Source organism: Vitis vinifera, chromosome 19 (assembly GCF_030704535.1).
Source record: "Vitis vinifera cultivar Pinot Noir 40024 chromosome 19, ASM3070453v1".
NCBI lineage: Eukaryota > Viridiplantae > Streptophyta > Magnoliopsida > Vitales > Vitaceae > Vitis > Vitis vinifera.
Genome location: NC_081823.1, coordinates 8,174,562 through 8,186,473, shown reverse-complemented (window position 1 = coordinate 8,186,473; position 11,912 = coordinate 8,174,562). Strand labels below are relative to the sequence as shown.

Here is an 11,912-nt window from a genome sequence, read left to right as displayed (position 1 = left end):
AATTTTTGGATCGAATTTTGACTATTTTATTTGAAAACCAATTGATGAAAAGTGAATTAAGTTATACCTTTTATGAAATTCAATGTTACTAACATCTTGAGTGACCCATTATTAGGCTTAAGACACTACTGCACCCCAATAGTATTCGGTTTTCTTTGGAAGACACCTTGAACTATGAGTCCTTACTTCATCACACATTCTTTCTCACACTTCTACCTAAGTCGCTTTAGACTTTACATCATAACTTTTTTAACCGTAGCCAACTTTGAATGGATGGGGGCTAACAATTTCTTTGGATTTTATTGGGTGAATGAGCCCAGCCCACAATACCCAACTCCAAGAGCCGAGCCCAAAAGGGCAATCTAAGAAGACATTTTGGATAAACCTCTGAGAGGAATCCCACGCTCACTCGTTCACTCACAATGACGACGATGGCTATCACTTCATCTTCTGCGGCACGATTGCCTCCAATGCTTCCCACATACAATTCCTCCATTTCCCACAAACTCAGACCTTCGTCCCTCTCTCTCCTTTCGAATGCCTCCTTCTCCTCTCTCAAAACCCTTAAACCCTCTCTCTCTTCTTCCAGGGTTTTTGCTGCTCCTGAGCTCTTGAGTTCCCAAGAAACCCCTGATGGCCTTGAAGATTCTGCAACTATTGAGGTTTGTTTTTTCTTTCTTCGCTTTTTCTTCCGCCTGTTTGGTTCCCGAGAAACTCCTGGAAAAGAAGCTGAATTTCTAATGTTGGTGGAGGCTTTCCTGGGGACCAAAATGGGGAATCTTTGTGTGTCTACATTTGTCTTTCTCAAATTTTTTAAGTAATTTGGGTGATTTAGGTTGAGGGTTCTGAAACTCCTGGGGCTTCTGCGCTGAGTATGGGTGTGGATGCGGATAAGGTATTTATCTTTATTCTAATGCTCTGTTCGGTTTCCGATAAATTGTAGGAGGAGGAAAGAATTCCTGGGCGACCTGTTAAGAGGATGAGTTGAATGGAAATTTTAGGGCTTGTTTGGTAGCAGAGATGAAAATGATTTTTTCCAGAAACATTTTCACTTGAAAAAAAAAAAAAAATGGATATGTTTGCATTTGCATCATTTTCAAGGAAAGGGATATTTGGCCCTTGTCTATAGGAAATATTGTCAAAAGTAGTTTTAAAAATGTCTCATGAACTTTATTTTAGTGTTAGTTTCATTTTTTATGTTTCTGAAAGCAGACAATAGTTCTCATTTTGCAACCACACAGGTCCTTAGTGTTCCATTTTCTTTGTTAATATGTAATTCCTTGTGAATTTGGAGTTGGATGAATTTTGCACCAAGGGAATACATTGTTAAATGCAGTTTTTATGATAATTTTAATTTTAGAGCAAGCACCCTTTTAGTTTTTCAGGCATTTGAAAGTTTTTGTTGTGTGTGTGTGTTTTTTATTCCTGGATTTGATTTTTTTTTTTTTTCATTGCTAAAGGAATTATAGCTGTTCACTGTAAGTTAGTTTGAAGAGCATCAACTTCCACTTAGTATGAAATTGAATATATTTGAAATGGCTTACAACATATTGGTGATATGTGCAGTTGGTTACTTTGGCTTGAGCTGTTAAAATGATCTGCCAAACATTCTTGATGTTTAAGTTAGTTGGTTAAGGTTTCTCTATGGAAATGAATGCAGTTAGTTTAAAAAGATAGGAAGAATTGAGATTTGGTTAAAAAAAAATGGAAATGTAAGCAAATCATGCTTACTGGAAGAAGGAAGTGCCTGAGCCTTCTGAGTCGGTAGAACTATTCAAGTGAATGTATGCAGATGATAAAATTTGTTGGGATGCAAGTTACCAGTAGGTGTGATGTTCACATCTTATTAGGTCACATTGAAGAAGAATCCTGTAAGGATTCTTTTTTTTTGGATAAATAAGAGAATGTATTAAAAGCGTAACTAGCACATGAGAGTACATGGAATGTATATAATGGGCACCAAGAGGCAAAACACAAAAGAGGGAAAAACAAAAAACTACTCACTCCATTAACAAGAACTCAACCAATCTACAAAATGAAACTAAGACATAGTGCTTCCATCTATATACACTTTAATCCACAAAGATAGATTGCTAAGGGGCTTTTGAGTCTTTGATTTGACATTCGACTTCACTCATTCCAAAAAGTCCAAAAAATATGTAAGGGAGTGGCTATCCAAACCTTCTTTCACCTTCTACCCACAAAAGAACCATGCCACCCAAGGACAGTCTTCCTAATTGAGGTAGAAATAACCCAAGGAATACTGAATACAGAGAACACCAACTACCATAAAATCCTAGCTATAGCACAATGAAGAAGAATGTGATGAATGGATTGTGCCTCCTATTTGCACCGATCACACCCATTGACTAACGACCAACCTCTTTTTTGGAGCTGGTTCAAAGTCAACACCTTACCCTAATAAGCCTTCCAAGTGAAAAAGCTCACCTTAAAAGGAATCCAAGACTTCCAAATTATCTCTAATAGAAAAGGGATGAGACAATCTGATTCCAAAAGAGAATAAAGGGCTTTGATAGGGAACCTTCATTTTCAATCGCCCCTTTCAAACTACTTTGTCCTTCTCCTTATTCATTGACCATCTTTGGAGTTTAAACAAGAAACACTCCACAATATCCAACTCTCAGTCATTTAGATTCCTTGCAAAACAGAAATTCCACTCTTCTCTTTCCCCCTTTTGCTCCCATAAATTTGCTACCTATGCCTTTTTCAATTTGGTTATGGCAAAAAAGGATGAGAATATCACATTTAACTATATTATTTATCTTTCCAAAATTTCACTCTACTAGACTACTCCCATCATGCATTGCATTTTGGAAACTCCTGTGTTAGAGAGATCCCATTCCGTTCTTATAGCTTTCCATGATCTGAGCCTATAAGAGTCACCTCACCTCACATGACCACCACTCCCATTCTTTCTCCTTATATTTCGCCCTTATGACCTTTTTCCAAAGTGTTTCCTTTTCACACGAATAATGCCAACATCATTTGCAACGAAGAACTTTATTTAGCAAAGAGATAGGGATCAAACGCCTAGTCCTTGTTTTGACTTGGTCTTACAAATAGTCGACCACTTCATTAAGTGTGGTTTGTTCTCTAAGGCTCCTCCTCCCTAAAGAAAATCCCTTTGAATCTTCTCTAACCTCAATCTCATAGTTCTTGGGATGGTAAGGACATGAAATAAATTGGGAAATTGGATAGAGTACATGAAATATCATATATCCTATAAGGATTTTTTTTTAAAAAAATATTTTGATAGATTTTAAGTATACTTCGTGTGTACTCCGATGTGTCATTTTACAAGCGCTTTTAATATATCGTTATTTACCTATCCCAAAAAAAAAAAAAAATTGATAGATTTTAGCTAGGTGGGTGAGCTAGGGGAAGGTTTTTGGGTGGAGTCTAACATATCATATATCATGCTTTTATGAAGATTGATTGTTGTGGAATGAGAATTTTTTTTTTTCCTTTTTGACAGACCAAAAGAAAAGATATTAATAGAGAAGCGCCCAACAAAGAGAGACACATAATATATTGGAATGAAGGAATCTTTGCCTCTTTTGACTAGTTTCTAGGATGATACCCAGAAATGTTTCTTTATGTTCATTCCTTGGTTGAAAGATTTAAGTATTATCATTTTCAACCATGATATATGGAAGTAAAAAAATTTTACCAACCTTTTCTAATCTTAGAATCCTTAACCATACTAAACTCTTTTGCTAATCCTTACTTAAGCAGCACGCTGGTTCAATTCAAGCTTTGTTCTTGTTCTCAGATGGCACCGAAGCAGAAAATTAGAATTAAATTGAGGTCTTACTGGGTCCCCCTGATAGAGGACTCATGCAAGCAAATAATGGAAGCTGCGAGAACAACCAACGCAAAGACCATGGGTCCTGTGCCATTACCAACCAAGAAGAAAATTTTTTGTGTACTTAAATCACCACATGTGCATAAGGATGCCAGGTTCCATTTTGAGATCCGAACCCACCAGCGCCTAATCGACATTCTATACCCAACTGCCCAAACTATAGATTCTTTAATGCAGCTTGATCTTCCTGCTGGGGTTGATGTAGAGGTCAAGCTCTGAAGAGGCACTGCTGCTGCTTAGGTGAACACAGTAACTTTCAGCTTTGTGATTAAAGTTTGTCTCTTTTTTGGGCTTAAATTTACTTGTCACTTTGTGGAATGCCTTCCAACATTAGCGTGAAAAGAATGAGATAGGTGCAACTTCTTTTTTACTCTGTTCTTTCTTCAGGTTTGATTATTTTGGCAATTTCAACTTTCATAGCCGGTGATGTGAAGTTTAGTACTGCTATTGCAATTCCCCTAAAAGTTTCTATAGTATGTGGTTGAGGTGCCTGAAGAATATGAAATAAATACTAATATATTGATTGAATGATATAAAATGCCTCAAGTTTTGAGGGGTTAATATACATTATTTGACCAATATTGAGAATGACTTCTAATGAAATGATCTTTCACAAACTTATTCCAAGATATTTGCATTGATAAATTAGGTATAGTAATTTTCCATCTAACTGAGCAGTTTGTACATGACATCATCAAGGTACCAGAAACTGTGATCTCAAACTTTTAAGGATGTGATTTTACTTGTATGCCTGTCAAGCATTTACTCTTTTGCACAAGCAATCTGAAGTGATCATTATAGGCTAATGCTTAAAGATGAAAAAGGGCTTTATCTGACGTAAATAACTGTTGTTGATGTCTTGTTGCCATGTGGGAGATGAGATGAACTTTACCTTCTCCAGTGGTGTAAATGGTATTGCATGGAAAGTGGGGTTTGATATCCCAGTTTTCTTGTTTGAGAGATTTTGGCCCAAGCCAGATGGTTGACTCAAACTTAGTCTTTCTTTAAAAGACTTGATTTTGTCTATCCATAGCACGATATAACCTCTCTGAGTCAAGCTTTCTCCTGATCTGAACTAGTCTGATTTGTAGTCCAATTGAGATTAGTAGTCTAGGTTGTATGGATTTGGATGGTTGTAACTATAAATCTTTAATGTATTGGTTTTAGGATATAATTGAGACTTGTTATTTTTTATGAAGATTTTTTTAGTGGTATGATCATAATTATAATCATCATAATGGAAAATCCGAATCATGATGATAGAAATACCACTTCCCACTCGGGTTTTCATTATTAGATTTGTTAGTTATGTAAAGACACAGGAAATTAACTCCAAGTTGGTTTGTATGATGCAGCAACATTGGGGAAAGAGGTTAACATTCTTATTCCCATTCCTGCATTTTGTAAATCAAACTTTGCCTTCAGTTCACTTTCCTTGTCATTTTATTGTTAGAGGTTTTGATGATTTTGTTTTGTTAAACTGTGATTGGAGAAAATTGATTCGTATTTTTCTCCATGTTAGTTTTGTAGTGTGACATTGCCTAAGAAAACTTTAAAAAGGGGTATTAAAACTGGAGTTTTGCATAGAAAAACTTCACATCGATACTGATAGGAAATAAATAGGGAAGTTTGATCACTTAAAATTGTCTTAGATTCTTAATAATGTTTAATACAATAGTAGTTGAGTAAGAGCTTGTATGTGGACGCTAACTTTACTGAAAAGAGTTTTTAGGCCTCAAACCTATTATAGCTTCTTGTACTTTAGTGTATGGCTAAGGTGGTGTTTGTTTTTTTGGCTTTTTGCTGTTTTTAGAATTTAGATAGTTTGTTTTTCTACTTTTTCATGACTTATTATAAATTTTTGACTAAATAGAAAAAGTTAAAATATGTAAGTTTTTCTAAATAGAAAAAATAACATATTGATTTTTCTTTACTTTTTAATACTTAATAGAAATAAAATACTAGAAAAACAAATAATCTAATATTTAATACTATTAAGTATTAAGGTTCTATTAGAATTAAGTAAAAAAACAAACACCATCTAAGGTGGTATTTGTTTTTTTGACTTTTTGTTGAAAGCAATTTGTTTTTAGTATTTAGGTTATTTGTTTTTTTAATTTTTAATGACTTATTACTGAAATTTTATAATTTTTGGTTAAATAGAAAAAACCAAAATATTTCGAGTTTTCTAAATAGAAAAAGCTAGTTTTTGAAACCTCCCCAAATACGATTTTCAACCCGACCGTTATTCCACGACGGCGTTGTTTGGTGTGAGGAAGGCAACCTTGAGATTGGGTGGCGGTGCGGCGGTGATAGAGTGTTCGTCGCGACCACAGAAGGAGGCAATGTCTCACCACATGAAAACTCGCCCGCGTAAAACCCAGCCATGGGATATTAAGCGTCACCCCACAGTGTATGCTCCGCTGCCTCCTCTGCCACACAAGTGGACTGTCATTTCATCTGATGCTAAGCATCTGATGCAGTTGTTCCTCCTCCAACACCCCAACCTGCAACTGAGTAGTGCTGGTTTCTATCATACGGATCCAACATGTATGTTTTCAAATTTTCTTTCTGCAGTTTTTTTTTGTCATCCTCTCTGGTTGTTTGTTTGATTAATCGTAGGATATATGTTGAATTAAGGAAATGTCTACAACCTGTTTGATTTAAATCCTAGTAGAACCAAAAGTGCATTCTTGAGGCGGAGTTTGAGTTGGGCTGGGTTGAGTCAGTCGTCCAAAAGCCCATTAACTCAATATGTCAACTTTGAGAATTTAGTACATCTACGAGTTTACAAAGCCCCAAAAATAACTCAATTTTTAAAACCTCCCCAAATATAAAAAGTCAGTTCATATTATTAAGTTTAAATATTTTATTTTAATTATATAAAAAATAAATATATTAATTATTTTTTGTAAGAATGATAATGATAAATTATTTATTATAACAATTTTATTATTTTGAATAGAAATACGTTAAATTATAATTTTTTTAATATATTAAAATATTAAGATATTGGTTTTTAGTAGATAAAAAAACAAACAATTTAATACTTAATATTATTAAACATTATTTAGTATTAAGTTAAAAATAAGTTCTATTTAGAATTAAGCTAAAAAAACAAACATTACCTAATTGTATTGTAATGTTGAAATGTGATTTATCCTACAAGGGTTTAGGGTTGTTTGATGCGGTGTAACTCTTAATGAAATATTTATCTTTTTCTAAAGCCTTCTAGAAGCTTTTAGGATGTTGATAAGCTATGCTAACGGGAATCTTAGTGGCTTGTTATATAGCATCTTACACAAATAAGGTGGTGTTTGTTTTTTTTACTTTTTTTATTAAGGTAAAAGTAATTTGTCGGTATCGATCAACATAATTAAAGTGAATTTGTTATTAATAGGTTCAATTTAATTATATTGGTTAGTATTAAAACGTTACTTTTAGTTGAATAGAAAAAATGAATTACTGTATTTTCATGATTAATCTCGTAGGAAAGCCCATATCTGAATGAGATTGCTCATAAGATATATCCTTTTTATTTCTCGATTAACAAAAAGAGGTTAATTGCATGAGTTTCAAACTTGAATTTTGATTCCGTTGGCAATATTTCAAAAGATCTAGTGAGGATAGCTTTCATTATCTAAAGTTGTCTCTTACATATTTTTAAGAGGTAATCATCTTAAGAGAGCTATTCACTTCACTATTGCAATGAAAATTAATGTCATAATTAATTTTAGTCAAAGTTCGGTCTAATCCCAAAAATATTTTAAGGGTCGATTTGATGTAGTTGCAACTTTTTTAGAAAAAACTCCACAAAGAAGAGGTTAAAGGTTGCATATTTTATAGGCTTGCTACAGTCCTTCAAGATATGGGGCTGAAAGATCATTTGAATCTGAGCTCTTTGTATTCATCGTGTGCACCTCCTTCCTTTGGTGCTTTCTTTATCATTAAAGAAAGGAAAAGATCATTCGAACCTAACCAGAAAACCGACTAGGTTCAAATTTGTCAGCTTGCGTAAAACAGTAACTGGGCCCACCAAGTCAAAAGTTTATTTGCGTCGTCCGATAAAGTCTCAAGAAGCATCCATTGAGTGCTACATCATCACAAACACTGAAACACCACAGCCACCAAGGTCTGAGTCTTGTCAACCTGGTCTTTCTTGTCTGCATGCGGCGTCCTTCTCTAGTGCACTGTCCCGGGTCTTCTATGAAAAATGAAGTCATTGACACAAGAAAAGACAAGTTCTGTTCCTCCAAATTCATGAATGTGAAAGTTTTGGCTTTGTATTAATCCCTATACGGCACAGAAGAAAATGTTTTACAAACAAGAAGTTTTATACATATGCTTTGCAAACAAGGAAATTTCATGCAGAGTCTACAAAGCTATGAGATAGACATCAATGTGAAGTCACTTTGAATAGGACTTCCAACTTAGTATGATTTTTTATTAGAATAATGTTCTTAAAGTATGAGATTTGAATTAGTGTTTAGTGATTAAAGTAAAAGGTAGTCTTAATTGGACTCACTTCCTCAGTGATGATGCTGCTTTTACACTTCTTTAAACTATATGTGAGAGATGATGGAAGAGGAAATGAAGTACTAATATTCTTATAGTATCAGGGATAGAAATATCAATCCTTAGCGATATAATCCTGTCCTTATAAAGTAATCTATTTAGTGATTCCTTCTCAGAGTAGATCTATGGTGGGTGAATTCTTTTAGTTCATTATTGTCTTTTGATTAACTACTCCTTTATTCCTTTGTTTCCATTTTATTCTGTATGTGGTTTTTTTTTATTTTTATTTTTTATAACTTTTTGGGTGATCTTTTTTTATATTTCCATTGAAGTCTTCTGAGTGCTATCCTCTTTGATGTCTTTTCTAGTATTGTAATGGAAGAGCAGGAAGTTGTAGGGGCTGCTAGAGATGATGTTCGAGCAGTGGAAGAGATAGACCCAGCATGCCTAAGTTATATTTATTGCTTCTTGAAAATTGTGGTCACAAGGTAGGAAGGATTTGGCACTATTGATTCAGAGAAACAACTTGTGGTGCATTGGTTGAATTCTGTTCAGCCTTTGATTTTTGTTCTATGGTTTAATCGGCAGCGCAGAAAGAACAGGAAGAAAAAGACATAATAGTGATGCGCATATGTCACAGAATATGCCAACGGATCAGATACTGAAACCGAGAGGAAGGTCTCTTTGTCTTCTAAACTATATTTGTTGGCGACCTGTTTGAGACTTCTCTCCGTAATAATAGTAATGCTATCATATCATTAGAATATGATTAAAATCACAAGAAAGAATCTTTTAAGATCTTCATATCCTATTCACTCTAGTCAGTAACAAGGGAATGATTTTGTATGTGCCAGCTTCAAGTCCCCTTAGAAAAGTAAAATGGAATCATATATGCAAAGAAAGCCAGACCCAGAACGTGGTGATTGAAGCAGGTGGGTGTGCGATTCGCATTGAAATGGTTTAGTTGCCCTTCATGGGACAAGTGGTGCAGGAGTAGGTGTAGGTGTAGGTGTAGGGTTAGGGGTGTTTCAAGTGTGGTGTGAATGGTCAATAGAATGTGACTTTCAGGCATTTGGGGGAGGCGGCCACTTGGTAGAGCAGAGAAAGAAGTGCCAAAAGTGAGGTTGAGATTCGAGAACGGGCGGTTGGGGGGACCCTACCGACACGATCAAATTGCTTTATGTTATCTACATGATTTGTGGGAGCGGGTGGCCATGAGTTCTAGGATTATAGTAGCCGAGGGAATAACTGATATGGGTATGGGTGGTCACGGAGACATGACTTTCGGGGCCTTTTTCTGATGGTCGCTCCTCTGTTCTCCTTTTTCCCCATCACCGTGATAATTGAATGCCGAATATTCTAAACCTGATTTGAGATCTACCTTATCAAATTTAGAGAGTTTTCCACCAAAAATAGTTATTTTCCTTTTAAAACCCATTTCTATGTTAACTCTGAAATAATTTTCAATCTATTTCTGTACATGGTGATGGAGATGATCATGGGGAAAAAATTTAATTTTTTTTTTTTTAAAGATAAAACTCCAACCCATAACCATGTTTTTTGAGACAACTATATAATCATATCTATGACCGTGTTTTCTTGGAACCTATTTAATAACGATTCTATAAATTACTTTTAGTTTTAAAAATCTAAGATATTTTATAAGATTTAGGAAGTGTTTTTAAAATTTTAAAAAATTATTTATAATATGAAGAAATTATTTATAATATTTTCTATATATAAAAAAAAATCCTTCCCTTTCTATTCAAATAGTGTTAGTTCGCCTTTACAACCCATAAGAATTCAATTTTGATATTGCTAGGTGTGCCACTAGAGTTTTGATCATATGCTTTAAGTTTAGTTACATTGTATTTAATAGTGATTATAAAAAATATTTTTAGTATTTCTAATAATTAATTAATAAAAATTTTTAAATATTAAAAATATTTTTTAAAATAATTGCCAAACAAACTCTTAATAAATTTGAATACTTGTATAAGTAAGTCATATAGATTAAAAAGGGATAAACCCTCACTAATTACGTTTAATGGCAAATTGAATGAATCATTCAATGTAAAGATGAAGGCGAAGAGTTAACACTTTCTAAGGATTGGGTGAGAGGAAGCGTACATCATCATTGATTGAAATTGATTAATAAAACGTTGCTTTTTATTGTTTATCCTACGAATAATTCAATGTTGAGAAAGAAAACCTTGCGGGGCATCTCCAACAGTGCTAAAGAAGGAAGATGGAAAGTCTCAGTTGTAGACTTGCACCGCTCACTTACGGCTTTCATTCCTAACTCAAAGGGTGTTTTTGGGTTACTTCAATAATAGTGTTCCCAATTTTTTAATAGCAAAGTATTAACTTTGCCATGTCAGGATGTCCACGTGGCCATGCCAGATTAATTTGGGCATTTATTTTGATTCACAATGGCCAAAAAGCCTATTCACATTGGGAGGCTCGTAAATTCAAAATGTATGTTAATTGCAAACTAGGAATATAATTCCGTGTGTGATTTTTACAAGCGCGTGAGTCACGTGCCCTTTGGTCATGCCTTGGGGGACGTAACCCATGAGGTAAAAACCAAAAAGCAGCCTAAGCTTCATTTGAATTTGACCACAAATCCCAACTATTTCTAAAAGCAACGGTCAGCGCTGCACTAGCAAAGTCAGACTTTATCGGCACCGTCGGATCGAAGTGCCAAAAAAGCCGTCCACTGAGCTCCGCGTCATCTCGAACGTCTTTGTTCCTTTTCAAACTTGCCCTTCTTCGCCTGGGTTCTATCGCCCGACACGTCCGGCGGCGAATGCGTGTAGGTCACCCGGCCATTGTGAAAGGCACAGGTGGGGTAAAGTGATGATAATTGGAGGGTGCGGTCATCGTTGAGGTCATATCTTCTGGGTACTTGCCACGTGTAGCGTCCGATGAGAGTGGGTGTATGGTCCATTTAATGCTGGAGTGGAGGATTGACCAGCCTTGTCTCCCGAGTTAGGGCAAAATGCTTCACCAATTACTGGGTAATTTGTTATATTTTTATGTTATTTTATTTTTTGGCCCCATAAAATGATTTACACGTGTTTTGGTTACAAATTAGTTTAGTTTATTTTTCCAATTTGATATTTAGTATGAGATTAGTTTTTAATATTTTATTGATTATTGATAAAAATTAATTAATATTTTTAATTTAAAAAATAAATTTTAAAATAAATATCTGTTAAATATGTTAATTTTTTTAAACCAATAATAAAAATTTATAATTAATACAATAAAGCATGAGATTATGACCATGACTTATTACATTACTTCTTTATATCTTTTTCTAATTTAAAATATAAGATTAAACTTCTAAATTTCACTTAAATCTTAATTGAAATTTTAAATTTTATTTTAATATATATATATTTTTAACATTTTCCAAACCTCTCTTTTTTTTGAGGTGTTAAATCAATTTCCAAATTTTATGTCTGTTGCTTTTTCTCGCATTTCAAGTGAAAAGGATAGAGGAATT

The 11,912-nt window shown here is 34.3% G+C and overlaps 1 protein-coding gene and 1 long non-coding RNA gene across 2 annotated transcripts; both read left to right on the top strand.

Moving 5' to 3' along the window:
- Positions 1-338: 338 nt before the first annotated feature.
- LOC100248042 (small ribosomal subunit protein uS10c) lies at positions 339-4,256 on the top strand. Its single transcript, XM_002265009.5, has 3 exons — positions 339-662; positions 836-895; positions 3,794-4,256. Exons 1-3 carry the CDS (start codon positions 423-425, stop codon positions 4,103-4,105), a joined length of 612 nt encoding a protein of 203 aa, XP_002265045.1. The 5' UTR covers positions 339-422; the 3' UTR covers positions 4,106-4,256.
- Positions 4,257-6,042: 1,786 nt separating this feature from the next.
- On the top strand, positions 6,043-9,186 carry LOC109121858 (uncharacterized). Its single transcript, XR_002029142.2, has 2 exons — positions 6,043-6,436; positions 8,770-9,186. It is a non-coding gene; the product is annotated as an uncharacterized LOC109121858 (long non-coding RNA).
- Positions 9,187-11,912: the final 2,726 nt, after the last annotated feature.

Excerpts from the sequence above, each read along its gene's own strand:
- LOC100248042 (XM_002265009.5), top strand. The coding sequence starts at position 423 with ATGACGACGATGGCTATCACTTCATCTTCTGCGGCACGATTGCCTCCA. Across the intron at positions 663-835 it reads AAGATTCTGCAACTATTGAG|GTTGAGGGTTCTGAAACTCC; the intron begins GTTTGTTTTTTC and ends TGGGTGATTTAG. Across the intron at positions 896-3,793 it reads TGGGTGTGGATGCGGATAAG|ATGGCACCGAAGCAGAAAAT; the intron begins GTATTTATCTTT and ends TCTTGTTCTCAG.